Raw genomic sequence first — 13,675 nt, forward strand, 5'->3', positions numbered from 1 at the left:
AGGGGAAAGGAGAAGGCCACCATCGACAATAGTAACGATAGAGACATTGGGCCAAGAAAATAAGAGGAAGAGGAGAGGAAGGAAAAGAAAGGGAAAAGATGGAAGGTGAAAACTGATTAAAAGGATGAGGAAAACGTGACAAAGAAAAAATTGGGATCGATGGCATCATAATTCGAGGATGGATGGCTAGAGTCTAATTTTTTCTTTTGAAAGAAAAAAAAGAAAAATGAGCAAAAGAGGGGGTTTTAGGAAAAATTAAATCGATTAAATGGTAAAGGAACTTTTCTAAGCATATTTTTTGTAGAGGTAGCATTAGTTAGATCAGGCTTATTCTCATTTTAAAGTTGAGCTTGACCTACCTTTTTTTGTGCATTTAATTATTATTTTATTATTAAAATAAGAAAATATTATTTTACATTAAAATTTTAGTATATATATTTAATAAAAAAATATATTATTTATCTATAAAATAATGTATTGAATCAGATCAAAATTGAGTCAAATATCTATATCTGAACCTAACTTAATTGGGTTCGATTTGTGGACTAAGTTAGGTCTGTGGACGTAGACAAGTAGTCATATTCTTTGCCACTTCTAATTTTATAATAAGAATTGATTTTAGTCTCTTATAGCTAATGTGAAACTCGATTTTTCGTTAAGTGAATCTTGATAAATTTTGAGTATTGGTGATTTAGAATTTTATTGTAGTATTTGGATGAGTTTCCCAACCATTTGGTTATAAATTCTTCATAATTTTGTGTCATATATGTAGATGATTTATGGTTGAAAGAATGGAAGAGAAAGGAAACCAAATGAATAGATTTTTGCATGTTAAGAAAATAAGGGTCGATCCTTAGGCAAAGAGGGTTGATTTTTGGAAGTATTTTGGTTCAAATTGGTTACTAAAAGTGTCAAGGATTGGCCCATAATGGAGGAAGGGCCGATCTCCACTAAACAAAATACTTTGAAGAGCTTCTAAAACCAGAAGGATCGACCCTCAATGGTGAAAAGGTTGATCCCTGTAAGATGGAACTCTTAGAAAATTTTCTAGAAACATTAGGATAGAGTCCCAATGGTTAAAAGGTCGATCCCTATGAAACAGAACCTAAAAGAGCTACTGGACACAAAAAGGATCTACCATTGAAGAGTTTAAGGTCGATCCTTACAAGCTTTAGAAGAAAAATAAAACCTAGAGATCAACTTTTAGGGTTTAAAAGGTTGAACCCTAAGGTTTAATGTGGAAAATAAATAAGCTCTAACTCAAGCCTTAGTTATAATTTCTCTATTCTTTCGCCTCCATTTAGCCTCCGACAGCATCCAAACCTTCCTACAACCCTTCAAGACCCTTTTTGGCAAAGATTCAACTTTCCAAACTCAAATCTAAGGTAAGATTTAGTATTTTTTAAGTTTAAAACCGATGGTTATAACTTAACTCTTCATTTCAATGAATTTCAACTTATTAATCCTTCATTGAATTGAGGATTTTAGGAGTTTTTTTCCTTCTAATTGGTTGTTGAGGCAAGGATACTTAAGGTTGTTCAATAAATGATTTTGGTTTGAGGTTTTAAAACTTTTTGGAATTTAAATGAAGGATATTCGATTATTCGACTAGTTTCAAAAATGGGTTTGTTAGAAACTATAAGATTTATGATAGAATTTATTATGTTAGGTGATTATTAGAGTTCAATATTGTAGAATAAGTAAGGTTTAATGACTCAAAGTTTAGAGAAAGTCACTTCTTGTGAAGGTGAGCGAGTACACCTTTTTAAGTATTTTAATACTTAAAGAAAGCATGATTTTCAAGTTTATTTACCTTTGCATGATTTAAATGACATTGGTAAAAATATTAGTTTCGAGTATTTTGTTCCAATGGTTTCATGAAAGTTTTGAATCTACTATATATGTAAATATAGTGCTATGTATTGGTTTTGAAAGATGAAAGACAAGTGCTTTCAAATGATTTCTCTTTAAAGAATCTTTTTTGGTATGATCAATATGGAATTGACATGTAAATATAGAATTATGTGTATGGATGATTTACATTCTCTTGTATGAAATTGATATGGAAAAATTGATGGTAATTGCCTATGTTAGCATTGGCGTTGTTTGATTAAGCATGATATTGCTTATTGTTATGTACACTTGTAAATGTGTATGGTTGTGTTGAGTTTGTTTGAAAGTGTGTATAGTTATATTGATGAAGTGTGAAGTTGTGGAAGGAAAGGGTGTGGATGAAAGGGTCCAAATTCTTTATCATGCGTGATGATGCGATGGCATATAGGGTGTAGACGGAGGGCCTTAGACTAACTTACTATTACTAAGAGATGGTGTACGAGTGTAGAGGGAGGGCCCTAAACCATCAAGACATTGATGATTTGAACAATATACGAGTGTAGACAAAAGGTCCAAATCCAGCATCATGATATATGATATGTGGCAATGAAGTGTAGACGGAGGCTCCAGTCCACAATATTAGTGTCAACGAGAGTACACTTGTGTGATATTTGTGTTGAGGTACTATTATACAATATGTGTGTGACAATATTGTGATGAAATGAATATTATTATGTGAATGCTTGATAGCTTATAAATTATGTACGTTTGTGATAAGTGGTAAATCCTAGCATAGGATTCCATATGATTCAAGTATAAGTATTGAAATACCCATAGTTCAGGGTTAGGAACAAGGTATCAAAACCCTTACGAGGGATCCAATACTCCAAGTAAAACGTGACATCCTTGTTTTCATAAATGCTCAGACTTTTCTTTCATAAATGAGTTTACAAGATATGGATTTGATTAAAGAAAGTTTTTTGTTTTACAACAAATTTCGTTTTCAAGAATTTAAATGAAAAAGCTATGATTATGCAAAAATGCTTGTTTATGATCGATTTATGATTTGTGCAAAAACTCCCTCTTTTGGCTCGTCCCTTCTCACATCCACTCACGGAGTCTTTGTGGCTCATCCATTAGTTTTCCTTATTTTTATTTTATAGATCAATAGCTCGTTTTCTTGGCGTCTTGTGGAGGAGTAGCTCAGCTCTTCTTTAGTAGGTGTGATAGTGTCTTCCTTCCAGCCATCTAATGTTGTTACACTCTATAATGTGTCAAGTTGAGTTGTACACTGTTTACATTCATGTTGATACTTGGGTTGTAAATAAATGACAATTATACTCATGTTTACTTGTGATTGTGGATTATTGTGTTGAGCCTATGAATGATATTGCTTATGGTGAAAGGACCATAGATGATAATGGCACGGGATGTGTGTTGGACTACGGAATTTATATATTATATGAATGATGATATTTACTGAAAGCAATTTCACACTTTATGTTGAAAAGTTTCATAATTGTGTCATGGTACTCATTGTTTGTAAATATATTATACGTATAAATGTTGTAGGAATATGGTGGATGTTAAGCCCATACATGTTGATTCAAAGGCTTGCTTGTGCCTAGTGGGTCATACCTACATAGGGCCATAAGCTAGTCATGTCCCGAAAATGAGATGTAACAACCAATTATTTTTTTGTAATTATTGTTAGGTTTTCATATTTATTTTTCCATATTTATACAACAATGTATTGGTTCTTAAGGAACATAGTAATGAGATATAATCATTTTTCATCTCAATTTTAATGTTTAAATTTAAGATATTTAAATTAAAATTTAAAAGGTTTTTTTTTCTCTTTCCCTTAACTTTCAATTACCATACATGAAAATAGGTTTTATATAGGCTTGCCAAATAAATAGTTTTGTTTTTGGAATAAGGAAAAAGAAAAAAGAAAAACCTACAACAAAAGCGTTTAATGCCATCTATTTTTTTTTTTTTTTTATAAAAATGAAGATGGGCAAGGCAATATAAATATTGACTATGATATATAACTTCATCCGAGGTTGGTTGGTCTTTCTTTACTCCTATATTCCCCATTTGTCTTTGTCACATTAAAATGGCAATAAAATCTACCTATTAAAATCCTGTATTTAATCCATTTTCAAATGGTTAAAATTTTTCTCCGCACTGATATTTGGCATAAAGATACATAGGTATTGATGAGTCGAGCTGAACTGAATTCAGGTAAAACTTTTTAGGTTTTCGTTTTTAAAGTCAAGCTTCAACTCCACCTCATCCATCCCATTTCAGTATTATTTTATTTTTAAATTATAAAATAATATTTTACACTTATTTGTTGATATATTTTAAAATTAAATTAAAATAAAAATTCTGTTGCCTTAAATCTAGTAATCCGATCTCTTAAACACCTCTAATTCCACAAAGCACAATACTACAATCCAATTCAACTTTTAGGTGGACATTCCGTGTTTGTTGTGAGGCTAATTTGGGACTTAAAACAGTTGGGAAAGAAGCATTTTCCCATAAAATCAATTGGATATCTGAGCGTGAATGTGGGAGTTGATGTCTGATAATTGGAGCTTACCGGTGATTACCAATTTTGGCACTAACACTACAGGAGATGTGAATATCAAACAAATACTTGGAACCACACCGAGCATAGAATGCTAAAATCAGAGCAAAAATAATAATAAAAAAGGATTTTACTAAATATCATTAATAAAATTGTCATATAATATTCAAAAAAGTTTTTGAGTTATTCTAAAAAATTTCAATATTTTTATTTTAAATTAAACAAACTCTTGTAATTAACGGTTAACTAATTACTATTAGTTAAGAAAAGTGATATAAATTCTTATTTTTCTATTGCGTTTGATCAAATCTTTATATTTTTATTTTAAATTAAATAAATTTTTATGATTAATAGTTAATTAATTGTTATTAATTAAAAGATCACTTGTCATTTTATATCCAAGACATGATATTGACGTGCAAGTTAAAAATGTCATATGGATATGTTATTATCTATTGATACATGTCAGTATATACACTATATAAAATAATAAATAATATTTTGATTAATAATAATTATTTAATAACAAAAAATTTTATTTAAAAATTTTAAAATAATTTAATTATAAATTTACATCTGAACATTTGACTCATTAGTTGGTACATTATCCTCTATTTAGAAAGAAAATTTTGAATTTCTCTCTATCAATTATAAAAAAAATTTAACAATAAATTTAGTTACTACATGTTTTTTATTTTCTTGGTAAATCTTTACTAGTTGAAACTAAAATAGACTGTTGTTGGTGCTCAAAATTGCGTTGAAACTTGGAGTTGTGCTAGAAAATGCAACTTGTAAAGAAGGGGTGTTGGATGGGCGTAGGTGCAGGGGGATGAGCATGATAGTGGGGTGTGACAATGATGGTCAGAGGCATTGAGTCAATAAAACACATGATTTTGTCTGTGCTTTTGCTTTGTTGGAGGATTAGCTTGAGATTACGATCGAAGGGGTAAAATTGAGAAGAAACCCATTAACAAGCAGTTAATCACAGACAAGGTCTACTTAATAACAATTAAACATGACTATTAATTACTCTTAACACTTAAAAGTGGCCCAAGAAAATAATTAACCCTGAGGCTGAGAAGTCAACCGCATAGCCTGAAAAATTCAAGGGAAAAAAAAAAAACACAAGGAAAAAGATGGAGAGAGAAAGAGAGAGCTTAGAGAAGTAAGAAGGGACAACATAGGGAAGGAAATGTCTGGGTGTTGTAGGGGACGATAGCAGCATTTGGTCTCTGAGAAACTTAACAACTCTCCAAAGTCTTCAAACCCCATGTTTTTTGTAACATTTTAGATCACTGTTTCTGCTGCTTTTTTCCTTATCGGCCACTTTCTCTCTCTCCCTACTTTTTCCGGCCTCTTTCTCCGGAATCCGTCAGCCTTGTGCCGATACTATTTTCTGACCCTGGAAATCAAGTTTTTATCTTTACTATTACGATTGTTTTGACTTGCTAAACGAGCTGATCTGAGCTGAGCTCACCAGCAACCCCTTGCTTGTCTTCTTCAAGCAAATCAGGGATGAAGAGCTGAAAAGTTTAGATTTTTGTTGTCTGAAAGTTGGAAGGGGGGGAAAACGCAATGAAGATGCCGGCAAACGGAGCAGGGGCTGCAGCTAACGTGGCGGCTCCAAGTGCTGCTGAAGGTCAGCTGTTTCTCTTTCCTTTTCTTTTTTTTCTTTCACTATGTTAGTCTTAAAAAGCATTGAACGAACCGGTGGATCAGCTAACAATTGTTTTTTGTCCTATCCTCGTTATTGTTTACGCCGGTTTTGTCCCATTTTTCTCATCCCTCTCAATCAATCAATCACTAATTTTAAAGTTGCATGCTTTGCTCTATTTCTGCTTCTCTCTTTTCTATTGAACCAACATCTCTCGCTTAATAAATTTAATTTTTTTTTTGGTGTGAGATTTTCTCGTTTGTTCTTCTTTCCCGGAGAAACAATCAGCAAAGAGAGAATAATGGGGGGAAGTGAGTTGTCTGACGGTTGCTTGACACTTGGTGATGCAGGTGGAGCACCGGAGAAGAAAAGCATCAACCCGGAGCTATGGCAGGCGTGTGCTGGGCCGCTGGTGAACTTGCCGGCGGCCGGGACCCATGTTGTCTACTTCCCTCAAGGCCACAGCGAACAGGTACATCAAACGAATGAACTCTTCTCTTCATGTTCTCTTTCCATTGATTGGTTTACTCAATAATTTACTGGAGTAGTAGATTCTTTGTTAACTTTTGTTTGTTTTTGTTTCTATTATCTTTTTTCTTTGAAAATGAAAATTCTAAAGATTGGTTTTATCCGGTGTTGTGGGTTTCATTATCATGTGAGTTTAGCCCTTGGTAGAATTTTCCTCGAGTAGTTGGGTGTCCAATCGCGTGGTGGGTGGTTGGGAAGAGAAGATAATGTTTTCGGCTAGTTTTTTCTTTTTCTTGGTAATATTAATTTTTGCAGCTGAAAAGACCTTTTTGCGCTGGATTAGGATATGTTCAGCCAATGTAATAGAGTACTAGTAACATCAGAAATTCTTTTATGAAATGAAATAAATGGTTATGTTGCTGGTATATGCATTTTTAGAACTTAAAACCCAATATGCACTATCAAGTTGGTTTCGAAGGAATAGTATTAGTACTATTACTATCGTCATCATTATCAACACGACCGCCTACTTTGCATTTACAAATTACGACAGCTGTTCTTTTGCTTTCATTCTTCTATTTTTTCTTTGATTTGCCTCAATGATATTGTCAGCTGCAGTCTGTGAATTTCCCAAGTGTTGTGTTAATGGGATTTTAATAAGTGGTGGTCTTTTTAAAAATGAAGCAGGGAATGCAAGGTCATTATATTTGGATATATTCACATGATCATGAGAGGTGTTCTTTGTTTTGACCTTTCGTGTTCTATCTCGGTTATGCATGTATCCTGACTTAATGAAATTTCCAATCTCAGGTCGCAGCATCTATGAAGAAAGATGTGGATGCTCAAATCCCAAACTACCCAAATCTTCCCTCAAAGCTATTATGTCTCCTCCACAATGTCACGTTGCATGTATTGCTACCTAATTCTTTCTGCCTCTCAGTCCTTGCCTTTTTCAAAGACATTCATTGATAACCTTTTATTTATTTATTTTCCTTTTTTAGTGCTTTCTAATTTATTTTGCCAACTTTCTTTTGTTTGCTTTTGCAGGCAGACCCAGAGACAGATGAAGTCTATGCTCAGATGACCCTCCAACCCGTTTCTGCTGTAAGGAGCTTATCCCTAATGTCTAAGAGCATCTATATCTTGTTACAAAATTTTGAATATGCCATGGGATAGAATATGCCTTCTAAGAAAGCAACTGGAAGTGAAATAGCAGCATCAAACTAATCTAAATTTCTTGAAAATTATATAAGTGACCTCAGCATGGTTAAGTGGCTACCAGAACTGAACCTATTCACATTTTTATGCAGTTTGATAAAGAGGCTTTATTGAGGTCAGATCTTTCTCTTAAGGCAAATAAACCACAACCGGAATTCTTCTGTAAAACGTTGACAGCAAGTGACACAAGCACTCATGGAGGTTTTTCTGTTCCTCGCCGTGCTGCTGAAAAAATTTTCCCTCCTCTTGTAAGCAGTTTTACTTCACCTAGAAGGTTGGTTGTTTAAATTTCAGGAGCTTAATCTCTTTCCTGCTTCCTTTGACAGGATTTCTCAATGCAACCACCTGCTCAAGAACTTGTGGCAAGGGATCTGCATGACAATGTCTGGACCTTCCGTCATATCTATCGTGGTATGTTCATTTTGTGGCCTTGAACTTTCTCTAGAAGGATCTTTGAAGTTCTATTACAAAATTACTAATAATTGTTTCACTTGTGCTCAATAATACTTGATGTATCTGATTCCAAGCCCTGGTTTTTGATTTCAGGACAACCAAAACGTCACTTGCTTACAACAGGATGGAGTCTATTTGTTAGTGGAAAGAGACTTTTTGCTGGTGACTCAGTTTTATTCATTAGGTAATGGTAATGAAGTGATGTTCCTTTTGGGATCTGTATTTTGTACTGATTTTCACAATGTTTTATGTCTCTTATACTTACAGAAGCCTTGTCACATTGTGTGTGTAATTATTATTGTTTTTCTGCACCCGTCATACAGAAAACATAGGCAATTTGGCAATTTTATTACTCTTATGATGTTTAAAATTTGTGAACAGAGATGAAAAGCAGCAGCTTCTCTTGGGCATAAGGCGGGCTAACAGGCAACCTACCAATCTATCATCATCGGTGTTGTCTAGTGATAGCATGCATATTGGCATCCTTGCTGCAGCTGCTCATGCAGCAGCAAACAATAGCCCCTTTACTGTGTTCTATAATCCAAGGTTCATAAAATTCCTTTTCTGACTTTTAAATAAGTTGATCAACAGTAAAACAGTTGATTACTTTATATGGTAAGAAATTTTCTTTTCTGTAAAGTATTCATTCTAAAATAATCTTTGTTTGTTTAGGGCTAGTCCATCTGAATTTGTAATTCCTTTAGCGAAGTACTACAAAGCTGTGTACAACAATCAAATATCACCTGGTATGCGCTTTCGAATGATGTTTGAAACTGAAGAGTCAGGAACAAGAAGGTAGCTGCATTTCAAGTCTTTGTTCATTTTTGAATATTGATTAATATATCCGAAGTACCAAAATATTGGGTTATAAAAGTAGATGTTAATTATGGCTCTGCTGTTGTGAGACTCAAACAGAATGACTAAAAATTTGGAAGGTACAGATGGTTTAGCACTTAAATTGCTGTGTGCCTTATAGAACTTAGCAATTATACACCTGAATTCAGTGTGACATGAGCATTAAGAAGTTGAATTGCTTTCTTGGATCAGAACATTTGATTTGGCTATTACCATGAATATTGGTGGAAAATAAAATAATCTTTCTTCCCTTCAGGTATATGGGTACAATTACAGGAGTCAGTGATCTTGATCCTGTAAGATGGAAAAACTCACAATGGCGTAATTTGCAGGTAGCAATGCTGGCTTCTTCTTTTTAATTTTTGTTTTAAATTAAATTATAGCAATATGAGAAGTTTCTTGTCAACGATGTAGACGTCTTTTAACCAGCTCATTCTATTAAATAGGTTGGTTGGGATGAGTCAACTGCTGGGGAAAGACGTAATCGAGTCTCTATTTGGGAGATTGAACCAGTAACAGCTCCATTTTTCATTTGTCCCCCTCCATTCTTCAGATCAAAGCGACCTAGACAACCTGGAATTCCAGGTAGCAGATCCTATGTACTATGTAGCCTCTATTATTGCCTAATAATTTTCTGTTTTCTGCATGAAAAGTGCCTTAGTTGTCATGTAGACAGTTTGTTTCTCTGCAGTAACCTTTTTGTTTGTATGCCATTTTGTCTTATGGAACACACTAGGCCTGCCATAGAGTTGCAATGAATGGGAATAAATGGCATCTTCTGAATGCTATTATGCAATGAGTACATTGAGTGATGTGAGGCAGGTTTTAGGGTTGAATTCCCACTTTTTTTCTATGTTGATTGATATTTTTGATTTTAATCTATTTGGTCTATTCAATAGCAAATTGTGTCAATGTGCTATGCTGATGATTGAATTCTTAAACATTCTTGTCCTTCACGGATTGACATGGTTTAACCATTTGCCTATCAATTCCCCAGATGATGAATCCTCTGACTTAGATAATCTATTCAAGAGGTCAATGCCTTGGCTTGGTGATGATATATGCATGAAGGAATCCCAGGCTCCAGGACTTAGCTTGGTCCAGTGGATGAATATGCAGCAAAACTCTATGCTGGCAAACTCAATGCAGCCAAATTTCATGCAGTCTCTGTCTGGGTCTGTTATGCAAAACTTTGCCGGAGCAGATCTTTCCCGCCAAATGGGTTTGTCAGCACCACAAATGCCCCAGCCCAACAACTTGCAGTTCAATACTCAGAGGCTACCGCAGCAGGTACAGCAGCTTGATCAGCTTCCAAAATTACCATCCACAATGAACCCATTGGGATCTATTATGCAGCCACAACAGCTGAGTGACATGACTCAGCAATCAAGGCAAAATTTGATTGCTCAGACTCTTCCCTCTAGTCAAGTTCAGGCTCAAGTTCTGCAGCCTCAAACCCTTGTCCAAAGTAACAATATCCTTCATCAGCAACAATCATCTATTCAAACACATCAACTCCCTAGAAGTCTTCCACAAAACCTGCAGCAGCAGCAGCAGCAACAGCAACAGCAACATCTTATGGGCCCAAATCAACAGCAAAATGTAATGCAATGTCCGCTGCCTGATCCAGTTAACCAGCATTTACAAATGCCTGACAACCAAATTCAGTTTCAGCTGTTGCAGAAACTTCAGCAGCAACAGCAGTCACTTTTGGCACAGCAGTCAGTGCTGCAGCAGCCTGCCCAACTTGCCCAAACACAAGAACAACAAAGGCAAGTGTTAGATGCGTCTCAGAGCTTCTCTAGGTCTGTGACAACTAGCCAAGTATTAGAGTTGCCTCCAATGACACCTATTTTGCCACCTCAGTCTAATGTTGTCTCCCAGCAGACGTCAAAACATAACAGCCATGCAAATGTTCGGTTCGATCAGCCACCTTTGCAGTCAAAGCTTCAGCAACAGCAACAGCAACATGGAATGCTGCCTGAAATTCCTGGTCATGTGGGTCACTCTCCAGCCCCAACAGCGAATCATCTCTTCACAGCTGTTAGCAGTGTAATGACAGGTGCTGCTGTAGCTGCACAGTCTGTGGTCACCGATGACAATCCATCTTGTTCGACTTCACCATCAACAAACTGTCCAAATGTTCTTCAACCAATGATAAACAGCAGGGTCCATAGAAGTACAGGATTAGGGGAAGACATGGCTCAGTCTGCTGCCACGGTCTTGAATCCTAATGCCTTGGAAACCATGTCCTCTAATGCAAATTTAATAAAAGAACTTCAGCAGAAGTCTGACGTCAAACCCTCGTTTAATATCTCCAAGAGTCAAAATCAAGGCCTTTTTGCCCCACAAACCTACATCAATGGTGCTACTGCACAGGCAGATTATTTGGACACATCGTCTTCTACAACTTCAGTCTGCCTTTCTCATAATGATGTCAATTTGCAGCAAAACAACTCATTGACTTACAATCCTCAAACATTGTTGTTGAGAGACACAAGTCAAGATGGGGAAGATCAGGCAGATCCTAGGAATAATAGTTCATATGGCCCCAATATGGATGGCCAAATTGGGATGCCCATGAATTCTGACTCTTTGTTGACCAAGGGCATGATGGGGCTGGGGAAAGATTTTTCAAATAACCTCTCTTCAGGAGGAATGCTCACTAGCTATGAAAACCCCAAAGATGCTCAGCAAGAGCTTTCATCCTCAATGGTGTCCCAGTCATTTGGAGTTCCAGATATGACATTTAACTCCATTGATTCCACTATTAATGATAGCAGCTTTTTAAACCGGGGTGCATGGGCCCCACCACCACAATTTCAGAGAATGCGAACATATACCAAGGTTTGTTGTTCTGAACTTAACAATCATATTGAGTGAATCTCTTTAGCTGCGATCCCTACACCTTTTTTACCCTAATCCACATAAAGTGTGTTTGCACTCACCACATGCACACAGGGCAAATCCTTTTTCTTTCATCTCATGGTCAAGGGTTCTAATTTACCTATTTACCTTTTTAAGGTGTACAAACGCGGAGCTGTTGGGAGATCAATTGATATAACCCGTTATTCAGGTTATGATGAGCTCAAACAAGATCTGGCTCGTAGGTTTGGCATAGAAGGGCAGCTGGAGGACCGGGGGAGAATAGGCTGGAAACTAGTCTATGTGGATCATGAGAAAGATGTTCTACTAGTAGGAGATGACCCTTGGGAGTAAGTGATTTTATCTCATCTTGAGCTCTTCCCATCTCTTGTTTTCATTGTTTGTCCCAAGAGCAAGATCTGAGCCATAGGAGATAAAAAACATTTGTAACATTCGGGAATTGTTGGATCCTGTGATTTTCAATGTTGTTAGTCCTTGTCTTAACAGTTTTTATGTCTGTTCCATTTCAGGGAGTTTGTCAACTGTGTCCGATGCATCAAGATCCTCTCTCCTCAGGAAGTCCAGCAGATGAGTTTGGATGGAGATTTTGGGAACTCTGTCCTTCCTAATCAAGCCTGTAGCAGCTCTGACAATGGGAACACATAAACTAGTCTAGCAACAAGCTAATGATTTTCAGTTGTTGTGGGCTTCTACTGTTTGTAGTATTCTGTTCATAGCTCTCCAAATATTGGTTGTTTCTTTTTCCTTTGATAATTTGCCAGTTTGCGGAAGGAGAAAAAGTCAAGAGAATCATCCTTCTGCAGTAAGATAGCTGTGATAATTTTGGCAGACGTGATGCTAGAAAAGAACAGATAGAAGCAAAAGTGAAGGAAACTGTCAGCCGGATAGATCAAGCCTCTCCACTCTGAAAGTTTGGAAGAGACAGTTAGGCTTTTTGAAAAATCCAATTTGATATATGCTTTAAACTGGCTAATAGATTGATTCTGTTGTTAAAGTGAATTTCCAGTTTATTCTCTTTTGAATTGGCATTTGATATTTTCCTCAGGTGCACTTCTAGTCTTTTGTAGAAAGGAAAATCATGTATTGTATGTTTTAGTTTCAGAGTGTATAAAATTTGTAGATTTGCTCTTCAATTGTCAAATGGGAAAAAGTGTGCTCTCAATTTCATTGTGGGATTCTGCTGGCTTGGATGAATCAAGGAAGGTGGGAGTATCATGATTTCTGGAATATGAACAATGGAAAGAAATGAATATAGGTATCTCACCTACAAAAAACAAAAAAAGTAATTTGCAGATGAGTTTTTGCATATCTACAATTAGAGGAAACAATTGATTTTATGCAAAGCAATGCTGTATTATCTTGTTTTTTTAATGTAAGTCTTTTATTTTGATATGTTATATTTGAAAACAAGAAATAATTTGTAAAATACATACTTTTTTTTAAAAAAATTATAAAAATATAACTTAAAAGAACAACTAAAAAAAAGTATTTAAAAGGAAAAAGTTTTTATTGAAATATGAGTTTATAGATGAAGTGACGGGCTTATTTATTGACAAATAACTCCTTATTTAGATAAAATTTACAATATAAAGATAATACTAAGGGATTAGATGTATTAAATCTTAATATTGATCCAATCTAATTTGCATCAAATTCTAGATATAGATAATATAAATGGATATTCATAACACTTCCTTTTGAATATCCATTGT

At 35.3% G+C, this 13,675-nt stretch overlaps 1 protein-coding gene across 1 annotated transcript; it reads left to right on the forward strand.

Moving 5' to 3' along the window:
- The first annotated feature begins 5,542 nt into the window (after positions 1 to 5,542).
- LOC18589484 (auxin response factor 19-like) lies at positions 5,543 to 13,096 on the forward strand. Its single transcript, XM_007014469.3, has 14 exons — positions 5,543 to 6,068; positions 6,434 to 6,555; positions 7,362 to 7,460; positions 7,599 to 7,655; positions 7,862 to 8,017; positions 8,096 to 8,180; positions 8,316 to 8,406; positions 8,604 to 8,768; positions 8,895 to 9,017; positions 9,334 to 9,409; positions 9,524 to 9,662; positions 10,075 to 11,924; positions 12,102 to 12,292; positions 12,473 to 13,096. The coding sequence occupies exons 1-14, from the start codon at positions 6,005 to 6,007 to the stop codon at positions 12,606 to 12,608; spliced, it is 3,354 nt and encodes a 1,117-aa protein (XP_007014531.3). The 5' UTR covers positions 5,543 to 6,004; the 3' UTR covers positions 12,609 to 13,096.
- Positions 13,097 to 13,675: the final 579 nt, after the last annotated feature.

The sequence above is a fragment of the Theobroma cacao genome, chromosome 9, assembly GCF_053813885.1.
Source record: "Theobroma cacao isolate CCN51 chromosome 9, ASM5381388v1, whole genome shotgun sequence".
NCBI classification, from domain to species: Eukaryota; Viridiplantae; Streptophyta; class Magnoliopsida; order Malvales; family Malvaceae; genus Theobroma; species Theobroma cacao.